The following is a 15550-nucleotide window of genomic DNA, read 5'->3' on the forward strand; positions in this document are numbered from 1 at the left end:
TATGAATTGCAAATGATCTTGAACTAGTGCGCAAATTAATGGTTTCAGCTCTCTACCTTGTAAACTACTCCTAATTAATGTCATTGTCATATAAAAGCTCACCAGTCATCATCCAAATTCTTTCATTTAGAACGGCATGAGCAGAGCAGCTTCAAAAACCTGCATTAGGCTATTCCAAAAAGTGCGTACGTCAGTATTTTACGAGGTGGCTAATTCGTACGATTTAGTAAGATTTGTCTAAACCCCAGTGACGGGTAGGTTTAGGGGCGAGGTTCGGAGTATGTCATTTGTACAAACTCATACGAATTGGCAACTCGTAAAATACATACAATTTAGCAAAAATCGTATGAATTCGTACGAATTAGCCACCTCGTAAAATATGTACGAATTGCCGTGAGATCGGGCTTTTAGACCCTGACATGACACTAAGCATTTTTCCACGTCAAAGGCAGTTTTTACAAATATGAGCGCTGGCGTGGATTTAAGCTTATGCACACTCTAAAATCAAATCTGAGCGTATGCATGCTTTATAAATGAGTCCAATTAAGCTTTAATTTGCACGTAGCTGGTTAATCTAACATTGTTTGCTCTGTTTGCAATGAAAAGAGTGCCACCCACCCCTGGTCTCTCCTGTATGCATAGAAATAAATAATGTTTTTTTTTTTTATAGCTTAGACCATTCATACAAAACAATACAGTAGGCCTACGATGTGCTTTTATCCCAACCATTATCTTGTTCTCCCTATGTACACAGATGGAAAAATATGGAAACCACTCGTTTTTAATATTGTTTTTGCTAAATCTTCTGAACTTTCTCGTGTAGCCTAAGTATTTAGTTAGAAAATGTTAAGTATATTGAAATAAAGTTTTACTTTTACTATGCTGTTGTACTGGACAAGGCTAGTAAAGATGTGAATTCCCAGCAGTTGTGGTGGACTCCGGTGGAGTCAGTGGCGCAGGACATAAATTCTCATAGGTCGTAGATGTATCACCCAAGCCCAGTGCTTGAAGTGGGCCTCTTTTGGACTTCTGACATGACACTTCTGACATGCTGCCGGTACTCAGAGTAAAATCGTCAGCGTCTGGGTGATTAGGCTATTTGATTCCATATATGATTAGAAACTATGTAAATCACACTACCCAGAAGGGATCACCTCTCATCTCGACCAATCACGTGAACGAACGAAAGCAGAGTCGGTCTACTTCATTGTGTGGTGCGTGTCAGGGGAGGCGCACGGAGTAATAGAATAATAATTAATTATTGATTACTAATTTGTTTACTAATCCATGTGACATCAGTGGTTCAACCTTAATGTTATAAAGCTACGAGAATTCAACAATTCATCTCCTCCGTGTCACCCTATAGCGTTATTTTGGAGAGTAGGCTATCACGTATGCAACGTTTCTACGGCTAAACAGCGTATCTGCGTACGGTGCTGCAGACACAGAACAGCATACGTTATTTATGTATGTGATACTCTCCAAAATAGCACTATAGGTCAATGCAATTTATAAAAGAAGTCAATTAATTTAATTACACATTTTTCTCAGTAACCAGTGTTGGGGTAACGTGAGTGATTTTACTTTTCCTTCAGCCTGAGGTTTATTCATTACACTTTTTGGTGCGAAAGGGCTTCTACATTTAGTATAAATAGAACTTCTTACATTAAACAAAAAATCAAGCCCTGCTCAACATTAAACAAAAAATCAAGCCCTGCTCATATTTAAAAAGTAACGAGAAAGTAACGTAACATTACTTTCTACAAAAAAAAAAACTTTTTTAGGGAGTAACGCAATATTGTAATGCCTCACTTTTAAAAGTAACTTTCCCCAGCACTGTCAGTAACTGTAACTAATTACAATTACATTTAATTTGTAATTTAATTCCGTAATTCCGTTACATATAACTAGTTACTCCCCAATACTGAGGGTAAGTAGCCTAATTAATGACAAAATTTTAATTTTTTGACTATCCCTTTAATTACTTTAATCAGATTAGTTTTTTCAAGTAACGCATTACTTTTTAATTTACAAGAAAATATCTGTTACTTTTTCAAAAACGTAATGCCAGTTACTTTGTTTTCCCATTTATTGACTGACAAGTCTCCTGTCCCCATGTTGAGAGAAATCGGAAGTACAGAGGCGTTGTGTGTGAACATGTTACTGTATTACGATGATGTTACGATGTTTCTAGACTAAATGTGAATGTGCATTAATTCATCTCACTCGCAAAAAACAGATTTAGTATTCCTCTAAATTAATTACAACAGTAAAATTAATTACAAATGCAAACTCAGAATATGATGCAAACCTGCAATAATTAAATGTTAAATAACACAAATGTATCTAATCCTATTTTATTAACCAATGTCTTTGCTGCTGACCTTTGATGATCCAGTTCAACCATACTAATAAGCAAAAATTACTTTAGAAACCTAACAATTGTGCTTCATTGTTTTTTTATTGCTGAAGAGTTTTGAACCTTCTTCTCCTGCGTTCTACTGTAAACATGAATTTACTTTTCCTTCAGCCTGAGGTTTATTCATTACACTTTTTGGTGTGAAAGGGCTTTTACATTTGGTATAAATAGAACTTCTTATATTAAACAAACAATCAAGCCCTGCTCATATTTAAAAAGTAACGAGAAAGTAACATAACGCATATCGTAACTTTCCACAACACTGTCAGTAACTGTAACTAATTACAATTACATTTATTTTGTAATTTAATTACGTAATTCCGTTACCAGAGCTGGGTAGATTACTTACAAATTGTAATCCGTTACTGATTCCAGATTACATGACAAAAATTGTAGTCAGTAACGTAATCTGTTACATTACACATTTTAGGTAATATAATCAGATTACCTTGAGATTACTTTTAGATTACTTTTGATTTAACTCGTTTATCACATTGATTTAAATAGCATTATCTTGTACCATAATGATGTAAAAAATGCAAAGAGTAAGAAAACTTGTTCCATTCATTGTAATTTCAAGTGCATTAAACATTATATTAGTTTTCCAAACTAGGGTTCGTAAAGGAACTGCAGGTGGGTTGTGAGTTTAATGAAAAGCTGACAATTAATTAAATCATAAAAAAATTAAATTAAAATAAATAATTTTAAAACAAACTCCCTTTTTTTTTCTTTTTTTTTTCTTTTTTGAACTCTCTTTCGAGGAAAGTCTCTTCACTTGCGGCCATATTTGCAACGCCTCCAGTCAGCTCATACAAGACAATCTTAATGAACAGGGGAATCCTGAAATCTCAAAAACTGCCTGCTGAACTCACATTATGTCAAATCAGCAACAAAAATCTGAAATTAATTGCCCCATGAATGTTGTTTCTTATGCTCAAATAGCGTTTAAAAAGCTTATTTTTCAGGCTAGACCAGGCAATGTGCATGCTGAATCATAACCTGCTTATACTGTGCATATGCATTGGCTGGTCTAGTCAGGTTTCTATGGGAAATTTGGCTCTTTCATTTCGAAGGTGGGACTATTCCTCCATATTGCGTGTTGCAGTTTCTCCCATTCATAAGTATAGGAGTGAACAGTCTTTGTGTTTCCTTGTTTTAAATAAAACACTTACTAAAAAATATTAAATATTTTTATTTACCTGCATGCCATGTGATCATTAATCAACATCAAAGAAACCTTGAACATGCAAATGTGATACTTAATTATTGAAATATTTATTTTAAAATCTCAGGGGTACTTTAAGCAAATATATTTGGTGAATAAGGTTTAGATGACAAATAGTTTTGGAATGCCTGCATTACATGTATCTAAGAAATAACGTGAATATGTTCATTTTAATTAGTTATAATTAATAATACATGGTTAAAAAACCTACAGAGTAATAATTCAAATAAAAATGAATGTGTTCATCAGTAGTTGATGCAATGTTGAAACCCTTCTTAAACCTGAAATTATTTTTGTAAATCCAGTGGTCAAATGTTGTCGCCACCTGACTAATGACTGATCTTTGTGTGAATGTCCGCAAGAATGGACTATTTATACATATATATAAGTATATATTCGGTAGACTATTTTAGAAAGGAAAATTTAAAAGATGAAAAAGAGAAATTAGGGGGAATCAATGATTTATGAATAATTTATTGCTATTGTGTGAATAATATGTATCCATAAAAAAGTAACTGTAGTCTGATTACGAGTATTTTAAAATGTAATTTACTCTGATTACAAGTACTTAATTTTTGGAATCTGATTACGTAATACAGATTACATGTAATCAGTTACTACCCAGCTCTGTCCGTTACATGTAACTAGTTACTCCCCAACACTGAGTAATTAATGACAAAATTAAAAAATTTTGACTATCCCTTTAATTACTTATAGCCCCGTAATCAGATTTTTGGAATCTGATTACGTAATACAGATTACATGTAATCAGTTACTACCCAGCTCTGTCCGTTACATGTAACTAGTTACTCCCCAACACTGAGTAATTAATGACAAAATTAAAAAATTTTGACTATCCCTTTAATTACTTATAGCCCCTTTAATTACTTGTTGCTCCTCTGTTCATTTTGGTCATGTGATTTTCTCTAGCTAATTGTCCAGCTCCATCCTTTCATTAGTACTAATGATGCAGAAACTATCGTATCAAGTTTAAAATTCTCCTGCTTACTTTTAAAGCTTTGAATGGTCTGGCTCCTTACTATCTTTGCAATCTGCTCCTTTCCTATTCTCCACCTCGTTCACTGCGGGCCTCTGATTCTCGCCTTCTCGCCGTCCCTCGGAATCGGCTCTCTTCCATGAGTGATAGATCATTCAGTGTTGTTGCCCCTAAATTATGGAACTCTCTACCAAGATCACTCTGCCTTGCCAATAGCCTGTCGGAATTCAAATTGATGCCAAAAACGCACTTGTTTTCAGAATGTTATCTTTCTTAGTTAACCTCTGTTTTTTTGTCTTATGTTGTATATTACTTGATGTATTATCAAGTAATATACAACATTTCTCCCTGTATTACTGTTTGATGTTTTCCTCACATTTCTGATGTTTATTGTAAAGTGTCCTTGAGCTCAGGAAAGGTGTTATATAAATAAAACTTATTATTATAAACTTTTTGTTTTTAACCTAAATTAAAGAAACCTGAATCACATTTTAGCTGTAACTCTTAAATTCAGTAAAAAAAAAACAAAAAAAGTAATACTAGCAATAGCTAATACAATGATAGTACTATTATCGTTATTACAGTTATTTATACAGTTATCATGGTGTTTTACCTGGTAAAGCGAGCATGGACTGAAAATTCCAACAATTGAAAGTACTGGTGGAGTCAACTGCACAGGACATCCAGAGGTTCTCAAAGATGTCGGAGGTGATGATGACATTATCATCGTCTGTAGACACTTTCCAGGAGTGATTATGTAATGATAATACAGCAGTCCCACACGCCAAAAAACCCAAGAGAAGTGCAATAACTTGTAATATGTCTTTCATATCTCTAGATTTTCTTCTTTTCCAAGGTGTTCCGAGTGGCAGGAGATCAATCTATAGTCTGTTGCGCATAACGTTCCAAGATATATAGGCTGCTTGTCTATCCGTGTTATCTGATAAACGTAATCTCACATAAGACCAGAGTTTTGCAGACAAGTACAAAAATGAATCACCAAGAAAAATCAATGCTTGTTACCTTTTTTATACATCACCATGGAATTTCATAATACCACTTTGAACTATGCATAGTGATAAATTAATCTATGGTATTCAATGACATGGTGCATCAATAAATGGAATTTAACCTTGTAATGAACATTAGGGGCCATTTATGATTTTATTGTACAACAGTCTATGACTAAGCTGTTTGATTTCAATGCCTGGTAGCTGCCAGAAGTTATATAGGGTATCGCATAGAAAAAACTATACATCAATTTACTCCAAAGAACCATACAGTAAATGCAGTAATTCTTCAATATACAGTGAAAAGTGGTTTATAGTAACATTCAGGAGTTAAAAATAAAAGTTTATAGTTATGTATAAATTAAGATTCAAAAAAAAAAATTATATAAAAAGAGATTTCTTTCAAAATTGTGTTTTTGTCTTTTAATACTATACCAAGTTTTTAAGATCACTTTTTTTTCATTTAAAGATACTTTTATTAACCATGAGGTAGTCAGGATTATATTTACATAACAGATTCAGATGTTTAGAAAAAAAGGATAAAATAAAGAGTTGATATTAAGATGATAATTTCATTACCTAATACAAGCTTAAATGACTTTATTGACATTGATTTATTCAGTATTTCAGGCAAGTTCAATCAGTTCATTCAAGTTCAATTGAATGAACTGAATGAACTTAATCAGTACTTGACGTATCATAAACTGGGTCCTTTTTCCATTTTTACACATTTTAATGATAGGGACTTATGATAAGGACTTTCCCAATATATATAAAATTCATAAATAATGCTAAATAATGGTTGACTCTGTGATGTTATACAGTATAATATTAAATAATGGTTGACTGTGTGATGTTATTGTATGAATAGTTTCGCTCTGTATGCACGTCCAGCTGAATTTGTTATCATTATATTAAGATAAAAACAGGAACCTTTGATGTTTTATCATCTGACTGATAATTAGACACCACTTCCACTATCTTGTTTTTAAACTAGGCTATAGGCTTTGTAAGTATTCAGGCATACATTTAATAAATAAATAACTGGATGGCTATAGAAGCCTTTGTCACACCACAATAAATGCTCCCCTGACAATGTGAACTTTAACTTCAACAAAGGAGGAGTGGACAGCTATAGTAGCAAGGAAAGGATATGTTCAAAAAGTCTCAAAGTGGCTGAATAAATCCTTTCAAGATACATATAAATTGAACCACTGGCACTGAGAAATCGTGTATGTGAATCTGAGCGCCTCTTTTTTGCTTTAAGTGTGAGGTTTTTCTGACTTTTAAAAAGCACTGTCTTTACCTGGAGAAAAAGTTAGTAAAGCATCAGCGAGTTAATGGGTTCTCTGTCAGTGTCATGATGACTCCAGTCCCAAAAGAGGGCTTAATATGTTTCTCACATGCAAAGCATCATGATTTTGCTCGGCTCATCCTCTTATGCAGATTTCTTAGCCACAGCTAAACCAATCAGACCAGCCAATACAGCCAAACCGAGGCCAATGCCACCAACAATTGCCATTCCAACCAGCCCATCTAGAAAACAAAACAATGAGAAGTGAAGTGAGTGAAGTGACATTCAGCCAAGTATGGTGACCCATACTCGGAATTCGTGCTATGCATTTAACCCATCCAACGTGCGCACACACACAGCAGTGAACACACACACACCGTGAACACACACCCGGAGCAGTGGGCAGCCATTTTATGCTGCAGCGCCTGGGGAGCAGTTGGGGGTTCGGTGCCTTGCTCTAGGGCACCTCAGTCGTGGTATTGAGGGTGGAGAGAGCGCTGGACATTCACTCCCCCCACCTACAATCCCTGCCGGCCGGAGACTCGAACCCGCAACCTTTGGATTACAAGTCCGACTCTCTAACCATTAGGCCACGACTTCCCCAGAAGCATGTTAAATGCAAATTCCCTGTTTAATCGTGATACATGGGGAGATTATTCATATACAGGATTTATATGGCCTATACCAGGGGTTTTTAAACCTTGTCCAGGAGGCCTCCCAGCACTGCACATTTTCTGTCCCTCATCTAACCTATGATTCAACTTATCAGCTGAATTGGGTGTGCATGTCCAATGAGGGAGACATGTAAAATGTGCAGTGCTGTGGGCCTCCAGGACAGGTTGAAAAAACCCTGACCTATCCACGTTTTTACTGAACGCGGATATCTCGTCCAACTTATTCGTCCGACTATTATGCTTTTCATTTCTGGTCCTTGGAGATTCAAGTCAAATTAGTGTATTTTTCAAGCCAATAATGTGACGTTAAACCTATGAAAATGATTTAGAAAAAAAGGCACATGGCTCTGTGTCACAAATAACTTTTGTCAGTCTTACGTCTCTATTAAAGTTTAATGATTGGGGGTTCACTACATTGAAAACAGATGGACGCACATATCCTACATACAGCTCCTGCTCATTGTGAAGTTCATTTTTATTTTGCAGTATTCAAAACGTTTTTGTTAGTCTAATCTCTAATTGTCTAACCCAGTGCTTCCCAAACCTGTCCTCGAGGACCCCCTGCCCTGCACATTTTGTATGTCTCCCTAATCAGACACACCAAATTTAGTTCTTGCAGTCTCTACTAATGAGCTGATGAGTGGAATCAGGTGTGTTAGATGAGGGAGACATACAAAATGTGCAGGGCAGAGGGGCCTCCAGGACAGGTTTGGGAAGCACTGGTCTAACCATTCGAATTTCATATAAAGAAACTCTTTTAACCCAAAAAGAAAATTCTTCTTCCTTAAAACTGGTTCTCTTTAAAGGGGACATCAGGTGCCCAATTTCCACAAGTTGATATGATTAAGGTCTTAATGAAATGTCTATAAACATACTTTGGTTAAAATTTCTCAATGGCACTGTAAAACAACACCCTTTTTACCTTGTCAAAAACAGCTCTGTTCACAGCGACTGGTTTTCGGTGCATGTCCCTTTAAATGCTAATGAGCTACTGTTTACCTGCCCCACCCTTCCGTGGGGTGACGAGCGGTTCTCTGAGGCTGTAAACTTTGACCATGGAACTTGCTAACTAGCATATTATTAAGAAAGGTGATTTGCAAAGATTAATAAAAAACCCTTATACTCACTTCTTCTGTAGGTGAAGCTGGATCACGAATGATTTGCACGAACAGACTAATTTAGGTAGAACGGGGGCACATTCCCTTCAAAAACAAAAGTAATCCACTGCGTCTCAGACAGTGTTGGGTGTAACGCGTTACTAAGTAACGCGTTTCTGTAATTAAATTACTTATCCACTGAAAAAGTAAAGTAAGGGATTACTGTTCATTTTTAGGTAATTTAATTACAGTTACTTATAAAGTACTTGCGTTACATACAGTAAATAATTTCAACAGTTCTAAAAGCAATATTGAATTTGAAATCTAAATTTACCGTCTAAAGATATTGAATGCAGCGGCTTTAACCCTCCGCGTGCGGGTGCGTTCACTTTCAGATTTTCCTAATTCACAGAGAAACCTTAAATACTCAAATCAGGGTCGGCACCAAGAGGGGGCATTCGCGGGCAGAGTTACGGTGCCCCCACTTTCCATCCTCTCCCCTTCTTGCTGAACGTGATCGTTTCGAAAGCGAAAGTGAAACCGGTAAAACAGCGCACATAAGAAAACGATTGCACGCTTTAGCGAGCGTCAGAAACTGCACGCAATCACAGATTGCACGCTTCCCATCCCATCCCGAACCCCCCCAGCCACCACCACCACCCGCCACACACACACACAAAACGTGATTTGTGCCCCCCCCCCCAGAAATTCAAATGCCCCTCTGATGGAGGTGCCCTGGCGCCGGCTCTGACTCAGATACATATAAGGCTAAAATCAATAGAATCTAAAAATCTTGAAGTGTCTACTTGACACTTGAACGAATTCAAATTAAAAACTAATGTTTCTGATTATGCAATCCGTATGAAACTAAAGCAAGGTACAGTCTTTCCCGTGTCTGAGCTCATTATATGCAGTCACCTGCGCGCATATGCCCTCACCTAGATACAAAAAAAAAGTAAAATATTAAGAAAAAAAAAAAAATCTAATATTCATCATTTTTGAAAGAAGACCTGCTATGAGAAATTTACCTCATAAGAACAGCGCGATCTTTCAGCAGAGAAGATCATTTCTGTAATTTATTCTTTCAGTTAACGTGTTATTTTGACATAAACCTGTACAGATTTTACTAGTTGGGCTTTTCCTGAACATCTTGCCAAACTGAAATGTATTGTTTAACTTTTAAGCCTTTTTGTTATTCAGATATTTTGCAGAGTATTTCTATTTGTTAACCAAAGGTGGTTACATTTTTTTCATAAAAATGTTTAAGTATTACAGTTGTTTTAAAGCTAAAAGGCTAAAATATTATATGTTTGACTCGAATTGAAAGAATATAGAGTTTAATTTCTATTAAGGTTTATAGGGATTTTAAGATGTAGCCTAATTAGCGATTTGAATAATTAAGTTACTTATTGAGTAACTAAGTTACTTTTCAGATAGAGTAATTAGTAAAGTAATTTAAATACAATATTGATGAAGTAATTAGTAACTGTAATTAATTACTTTTTGAAAGTAACTTACCCAACACTGGTCTCAGATTTCGGGAGTAAATAATGACAGCTATGTTCAAAACAAAACAATCACTCCTCAAATCCTCAATCGCTTAGGAGACAATCTTGTCTACCCCTGCTTTGGCATTGAAACATTGGCAGACTGTTTACAGCTTACTCAGGGCAGGTCTGTGCTCAAATGGCAGTGTCAGTCAACAATCGTGGGAAGGGCCTTGGCCTGTGTGACGTACATCTAGCCAGAATCTGACAATGGCATGATCAGAGTAAGTGCTAATTATTTTTGGGGATTTAAAAAAAGAAAGCATTGGGAGGATTTTTGTCATTATAGGGTGGTTGTGTACACACACTGCCAACACAAATTTATGTTCAAACATAATTTTGCATCTGATGTCCCCTTTAAAATACAAAACTTGTGTAATCTCACATAGACTATCTTTAATCAGATGCACAATTAAAACTAGAAAATAATCTAATCTCAGTCATTTACATGTGTTTCATAAACACGTAATCCTTTCTGGATTACAATCCGCCATCAAAATGATTATTTAATCATTCCAGCTGCTGTGAGAAAAGGCCATTAATGATCCGCCACCTGCAGCATCATGCGCGATATAGCCTACTAGCTGGAACTCCTTCTTTATGTTTACAGACATGACATAATGACGGGGCAGCATGCTCGCATTTCCACTGAAAACCTACTACTGCCACTCAAATTAGAAAACATTATTATTAGCTTACCGCTGTGAATTGGGACAAGGTAAGGAGATAGTTTTGAGAACACTGGCTGGTTATGTACTTACTCAAAAATTGATTTTGGATCCTTTTTAACCAAAAAAAATAAAAAAAGAGACTGCTGCTTTAATTTTATGTAAAACACTTTGAATTACCATTGTGTGTGAAATGTGCTATATACATACATTTCTTTAAGTACACTTACATGTATTTACAGTGTACTTACAGTTTACCTACCTAAACAGTAATGTTAATATAAGGTAAATACATGAGGTAAGGTTAGGTTTAGGAGAAGGTTCAGGGTTAGTACCTTATAGTTATTGTAATTACCATAAAAAGTACATAGTATGTACATGAGAAACAGCTGTGCTACCATTATTACTATACTCTTGAATGAAGAAACTGACTTCCACTATACAAAACAATGACACTTAAGCAATATCAATGCTCACCTTTCTTCATGGCTTTATCAATGAGTTTCTCCAGTTCCTCAGCTTGAGAATTTCTTGGTTCATTCCTCAGTAAAATCCTGATGTATTTCAGAGCTCTCTTATATTCCTGGAATTAATGTAAATGAGGAGAATGAGAGTAGCAAAATCATTTCAATATGAGTTTCCTACATAAACATATGAAAAGCTCTGACAACAACCTTGAGTTTATGGTTGGCAACAGCCAGGTAAAACAAATAATCCCGCTGATCATCCTTGGTATCCTTAAGGATAAGTTCTGGTGAAAGATAAAGCATTTCCATATTTAGAATTATTAACAAGACAAAATTATGGGGATCATAAATGTTACATTTAAACACAGAAATCTGATGCACTTCAAGAGCATTGAATTTTTTAGATTATTTTTCTCTTCCTTGCATGATTCCCTTATGTGAACCATTATGAAAACGCAAAAAAAAGTTCTTAGAAATGTAGTATCATATAGTTTTACCATTATCAAGGCTATAATGTCATGTGGTGTAACCACCAAGTAGAAAGATATTTTCCTTACACCTCGAATACATGAGTATACACATCTTGACTATTATTTTCAAAAACTTTTAAAAATATATTGTTCACAGTCATGAATTATGAGAAATTCAACGATTGAAAAATTAAAGTCACAGTATTTTTACATTTCATGTATTTTTGAATGAATTAATAGATTCTGGCAAAACAAATGCGTCGTATCACTGATCCAACTGTAGTTTTGTGGCAAAGCTTTAATTTTAAATGTAATGGGATCCAGGTTTAAATCCCGACCTGACATACTGATATATATATATATATATATATATATATATATACATACACATACCAAGTTGTTTAAGTTAACAAGAGCTCAGGCAGCTGAGGTGGGGAAAATGTTTATACCCTTAATATTTTCATTTTCATGGTAAAAATATTTTTGTCAGGCCTATTTACCCCCTGCCTTATTCACTGTGCCCACATCTTTTATTTCACTTTGCCTGGGGGTGAATACAAATGACTCAACAAGATAGTGAACTATGAATGTGTCACTGCAGTAACACTGTTCACTTTGCTTCAAACTCAGACTTCAGTTCAACTAAAGACAGTCTGCCTCCACATGAATCAGACCTTTTTATTGTCCCTCCTATCAGATAAAATAAGAAAGTACACTTGTTGTCTAGAATCCAGATAACAATGGCTGTGGCATTTAACTACTGTGAAGTTGTAAAATAAGCCCTTGCTTTGACTGTTTATTGTACTAATGTGATTAGATAGCTCATTGGATAGCTGCTGAGTGAAAGAATAAGAAATTGAACAAGTGTGGTATGGACAGGAAGCTGTTTACACCGCTCATTATGACATCAATTTAAACAATAAAAACTATCTTCTTGCTGAATGGCTACACGATTTCACATGATATTATTATATTTAGATTTACCATGTGCAAAATGTTTCAGGGGTGATTCAGTCGCACCTTGTGATTTTCAAACTCAAAGTAAAGAGCACTCATTTCAACAGAAAACCATTCCATGAAAGCCATATAATCGAAATGTTTTTGCTTTTAAAACTCTCATTACTGAAGGCCAACATTTTTATGAAACATACACAAGTTTTAGCAACTTAATAGAACATCAATACACTCCACTCTTACTTATGGAGTAGACAAGACTAGAAAGCAATTTACTCGCAACTGACTGAAAGGATACAAATAAAGTTAATATAAAACACTAGTTGTCCATATAACAAAGAACAGACATGGTGTAACTTGAGGGTGCTTCTGTAAGAAATATTCAATTGAAGAAATTCAACCTGACCCAGTGATGACCTCAATGAGAAAAATCAAAGAGATGATTATTGGTGCTCCCCTGTTCACCCTCCAGGACCTGTACTCTTCCAGAGTGAGGAAGAGGATGGGAAAAATCATCACAGACTCCACTTACCCTGGCCACAAGCTAGTGCAATACTCGCACTGACTGTTTAGTGCAATATTTAAAAAATCCACTCACATTTATTCATATTATCCATAATACGAATAAATGTAGAGAAGAAGAGGGTCTTTAGATCAGGAAATAAGGAGGAGCTGAAAACTGTGCAGAGGGAACTGAGAAAGAAGATCAGGGAAGGAAAGGCATGCTATAAGAAGAAGATGGAGGATCAGCTGCAGCAGAATAATGTTAGTGGTGTGTGGAAGGGGCTCAAAACCATCACTGGTCATAAGGAGTTTAGCTCTCAGGCGGAGGGCGACCTGAAGTGGATAAATGATATGAATCTATTTTTTTATAGATTTGATCAGCTACCCACCCCTGCCCCCACCCAACCCCCCCCTGCTGCAACCACCCAGCTACTCTTCTACAGCAAGCTGCTCCAGCCCAGCCTCTCTCTGCGTGGATCTCAGCTCTCAGTCTACCAGTCCCCACTCCACTTACTGTATACTGCCCCTTATAGAAGTCCAGGTGAGAATGGAGCTTAGGAAGATCAAGGTGAGGAAGGCTGCAGGCCCAGACGGCATCAGCTCCAGGCTGCTCAAGACCTGTGCAGACCAGCTGTGCGGCATATTGTTGTACATGTTTGATCTGAGCCTGAAGCTGGGCAAGGTGCCACAATTGTGGAAGACATCTTGCGTGGTACCTGTACCAAAGACGTCGCGCCCAAAAGATTTTGGGGACTATAGACCAGTAGCACTGACCTCACACCTGATGAAGACATTTGAGAGGCTGGTGCTTAATCATCTCCAACCTCTAGTGAGTCCATCAATGGATCCACTTCAGTTTGCCTATCAGCCTGGCATTGGAGTGGAAGACGCTGTCATCTTCCTTGTAAATAAGGCTCTTTCACACCTGGAAAAGGTTGGGAGCACAGTGAGAGTCATGTTTTTTGACTTCTCTAGTGCTTTTAATTTTAATTTTAACCTGTGCTTCTGAGGGATAAATTGGAGTACATGGGAGTGAATCATCATCTAGCTTCCTGGATTCTGGATTACCTCACAAAACGACCACAGTATGTGAGGATTCGTGACTGTGAGTCTGAAATGATTGTCTGCAATACTGGAGCTTCGCAGGGAACGGTTCTGGCTCCATTCCTTTTTACACTCTATACTGCAGACTTCATGTTCAGCTCAGCAACTTGTCACCTGCAGAAGTTCTCTGATGATTCTGCCATTGTTGGCTTGATTACAGAGGATGATGACAAGGAGTACAGAGGACTGATTCAGAATTTTGTGGATTGGTGGCAGCGGAACTGCCTCCAGCTAAATGCGGGGAAGACAAAAGAACTGGTGGTGGACTTCCGCAGGAACAAACACACTTCTTTCTCACCAGTGAACATTCAGGGAAAGGATATTGAGAGAGTCGACTCATATAAATACCTGGGTGTTCATCTGAACAGCAAACTGGATTGGAAAGACAATACAGACGCTATCTACAAAAAAGGACAGAGTAGACTCTTTTTATTGAGGAGACTAAGGTCTTTTGTAGTTCAGGGAGCACTATTAAAGACATTTTTTGACTCAGTGGTGGCGTCAGCCATATTTTATGGAGTGGTCTGTTGGAGTAGTAGCATCTCTATTGCAGACAGGAAGAGATTGGACAAACTGATTAAGAAGGCCAGCTCAGTTCTGGGGATTTCTCTGGATACTGTACAGGAGGTGGGAGAAAGGAGGATGGTAGCTAAGTTATCATCATTGCTGGAGAATGAGTCTCACTTCCTGTATGAAACAGTTAAATCTCTGAGCAGCTCCTTCAGCGATAGACTGTTACATCCAAAGTGTCTGAAGGAGCGATATCGAAGGTCTTTTCTTCCTGCTGCTATTAGATTGTACAATCAGAGCTGCTCTCGGTGAACCAGTCTCCATATTCCATATAGTTGTATACTGCAATATAATGTTGTAATATCTGAATTTGTACAATAATTACAATAACTTACATTTCATATTACAATATTATTTATTATTATTTATCTTGTCTTAGATTTGGGTGTAATATCAACTGTGCAATAACACCATTTGAGACTATAGCATTATCTTTATTATATCATTGTTTCATTGCAATAGAACTGTGCAATAGTGGTATTTTAAACTGTGTAATGTTAGTAATAATGACTTTTTTAATCTGTGCAATATTACCCCTGTGCAATCTGTT

At 36.5% G+C, this 15550-nt stretch overlaps 1 protein-coding gene and 1 long non-coding RNA gene across 3 annotated transcripts in view; one reads left to right on the forward strand and one right to left on the reverse strand.

Moving 5' to 3' along the window:
* The window catches only part of cldn15b (claudin 15b), a gene marked incomplete at both ends in the record, with an annotated part of 36801 nt that overhangs the window by 20371 nt on the left and 880 nt on the right, over positions 1-15550 (reverse strand). Inside the window, 3 exons of the mRNA XM_079418339.1 lie at positions 5255-5371; positions 11409-11514; positions 11606-11682. Coding sequence (XP_079274465.1) covers positions 5255-5371; positions 11409-11514; positions 11606-11682 — 300 coding nt within the window. The remainder of the gene's footprint in view (positions 1-5254; positions 5372-11408; positions 11515-11605; positions 11683-15550) is intronic.
* LOC306870868 overlaps positions 8856-15550 on the forward strand; it is a 1223475-nt gene continuing 1216780 nt past the window's right edge. For both annotated transcript variants that reach the window (XR_013784292.1, XR_013784293.1), the window contains exon 1: positions 8856-10243. This is a non-coding gene — a long non-coding RNA (uncharacterized lncRNA). The remainder of the gene's footprint in view (positions 10244-15550) is intronic.

The sequence above is a fragment of the Barbus barbus genome, assembly GCF_936440315.1.
Source record: "Barbus barbus genome assembly, chromosome: 6".
In the NCBI taxonomy this organism is placed as follows: domain Eukaryota; kingdom Metazoa; phylum Chordata; class Actinopteri; order Cypriniformes; family Cyprinidae; genus Barbus; species Barbus barbus.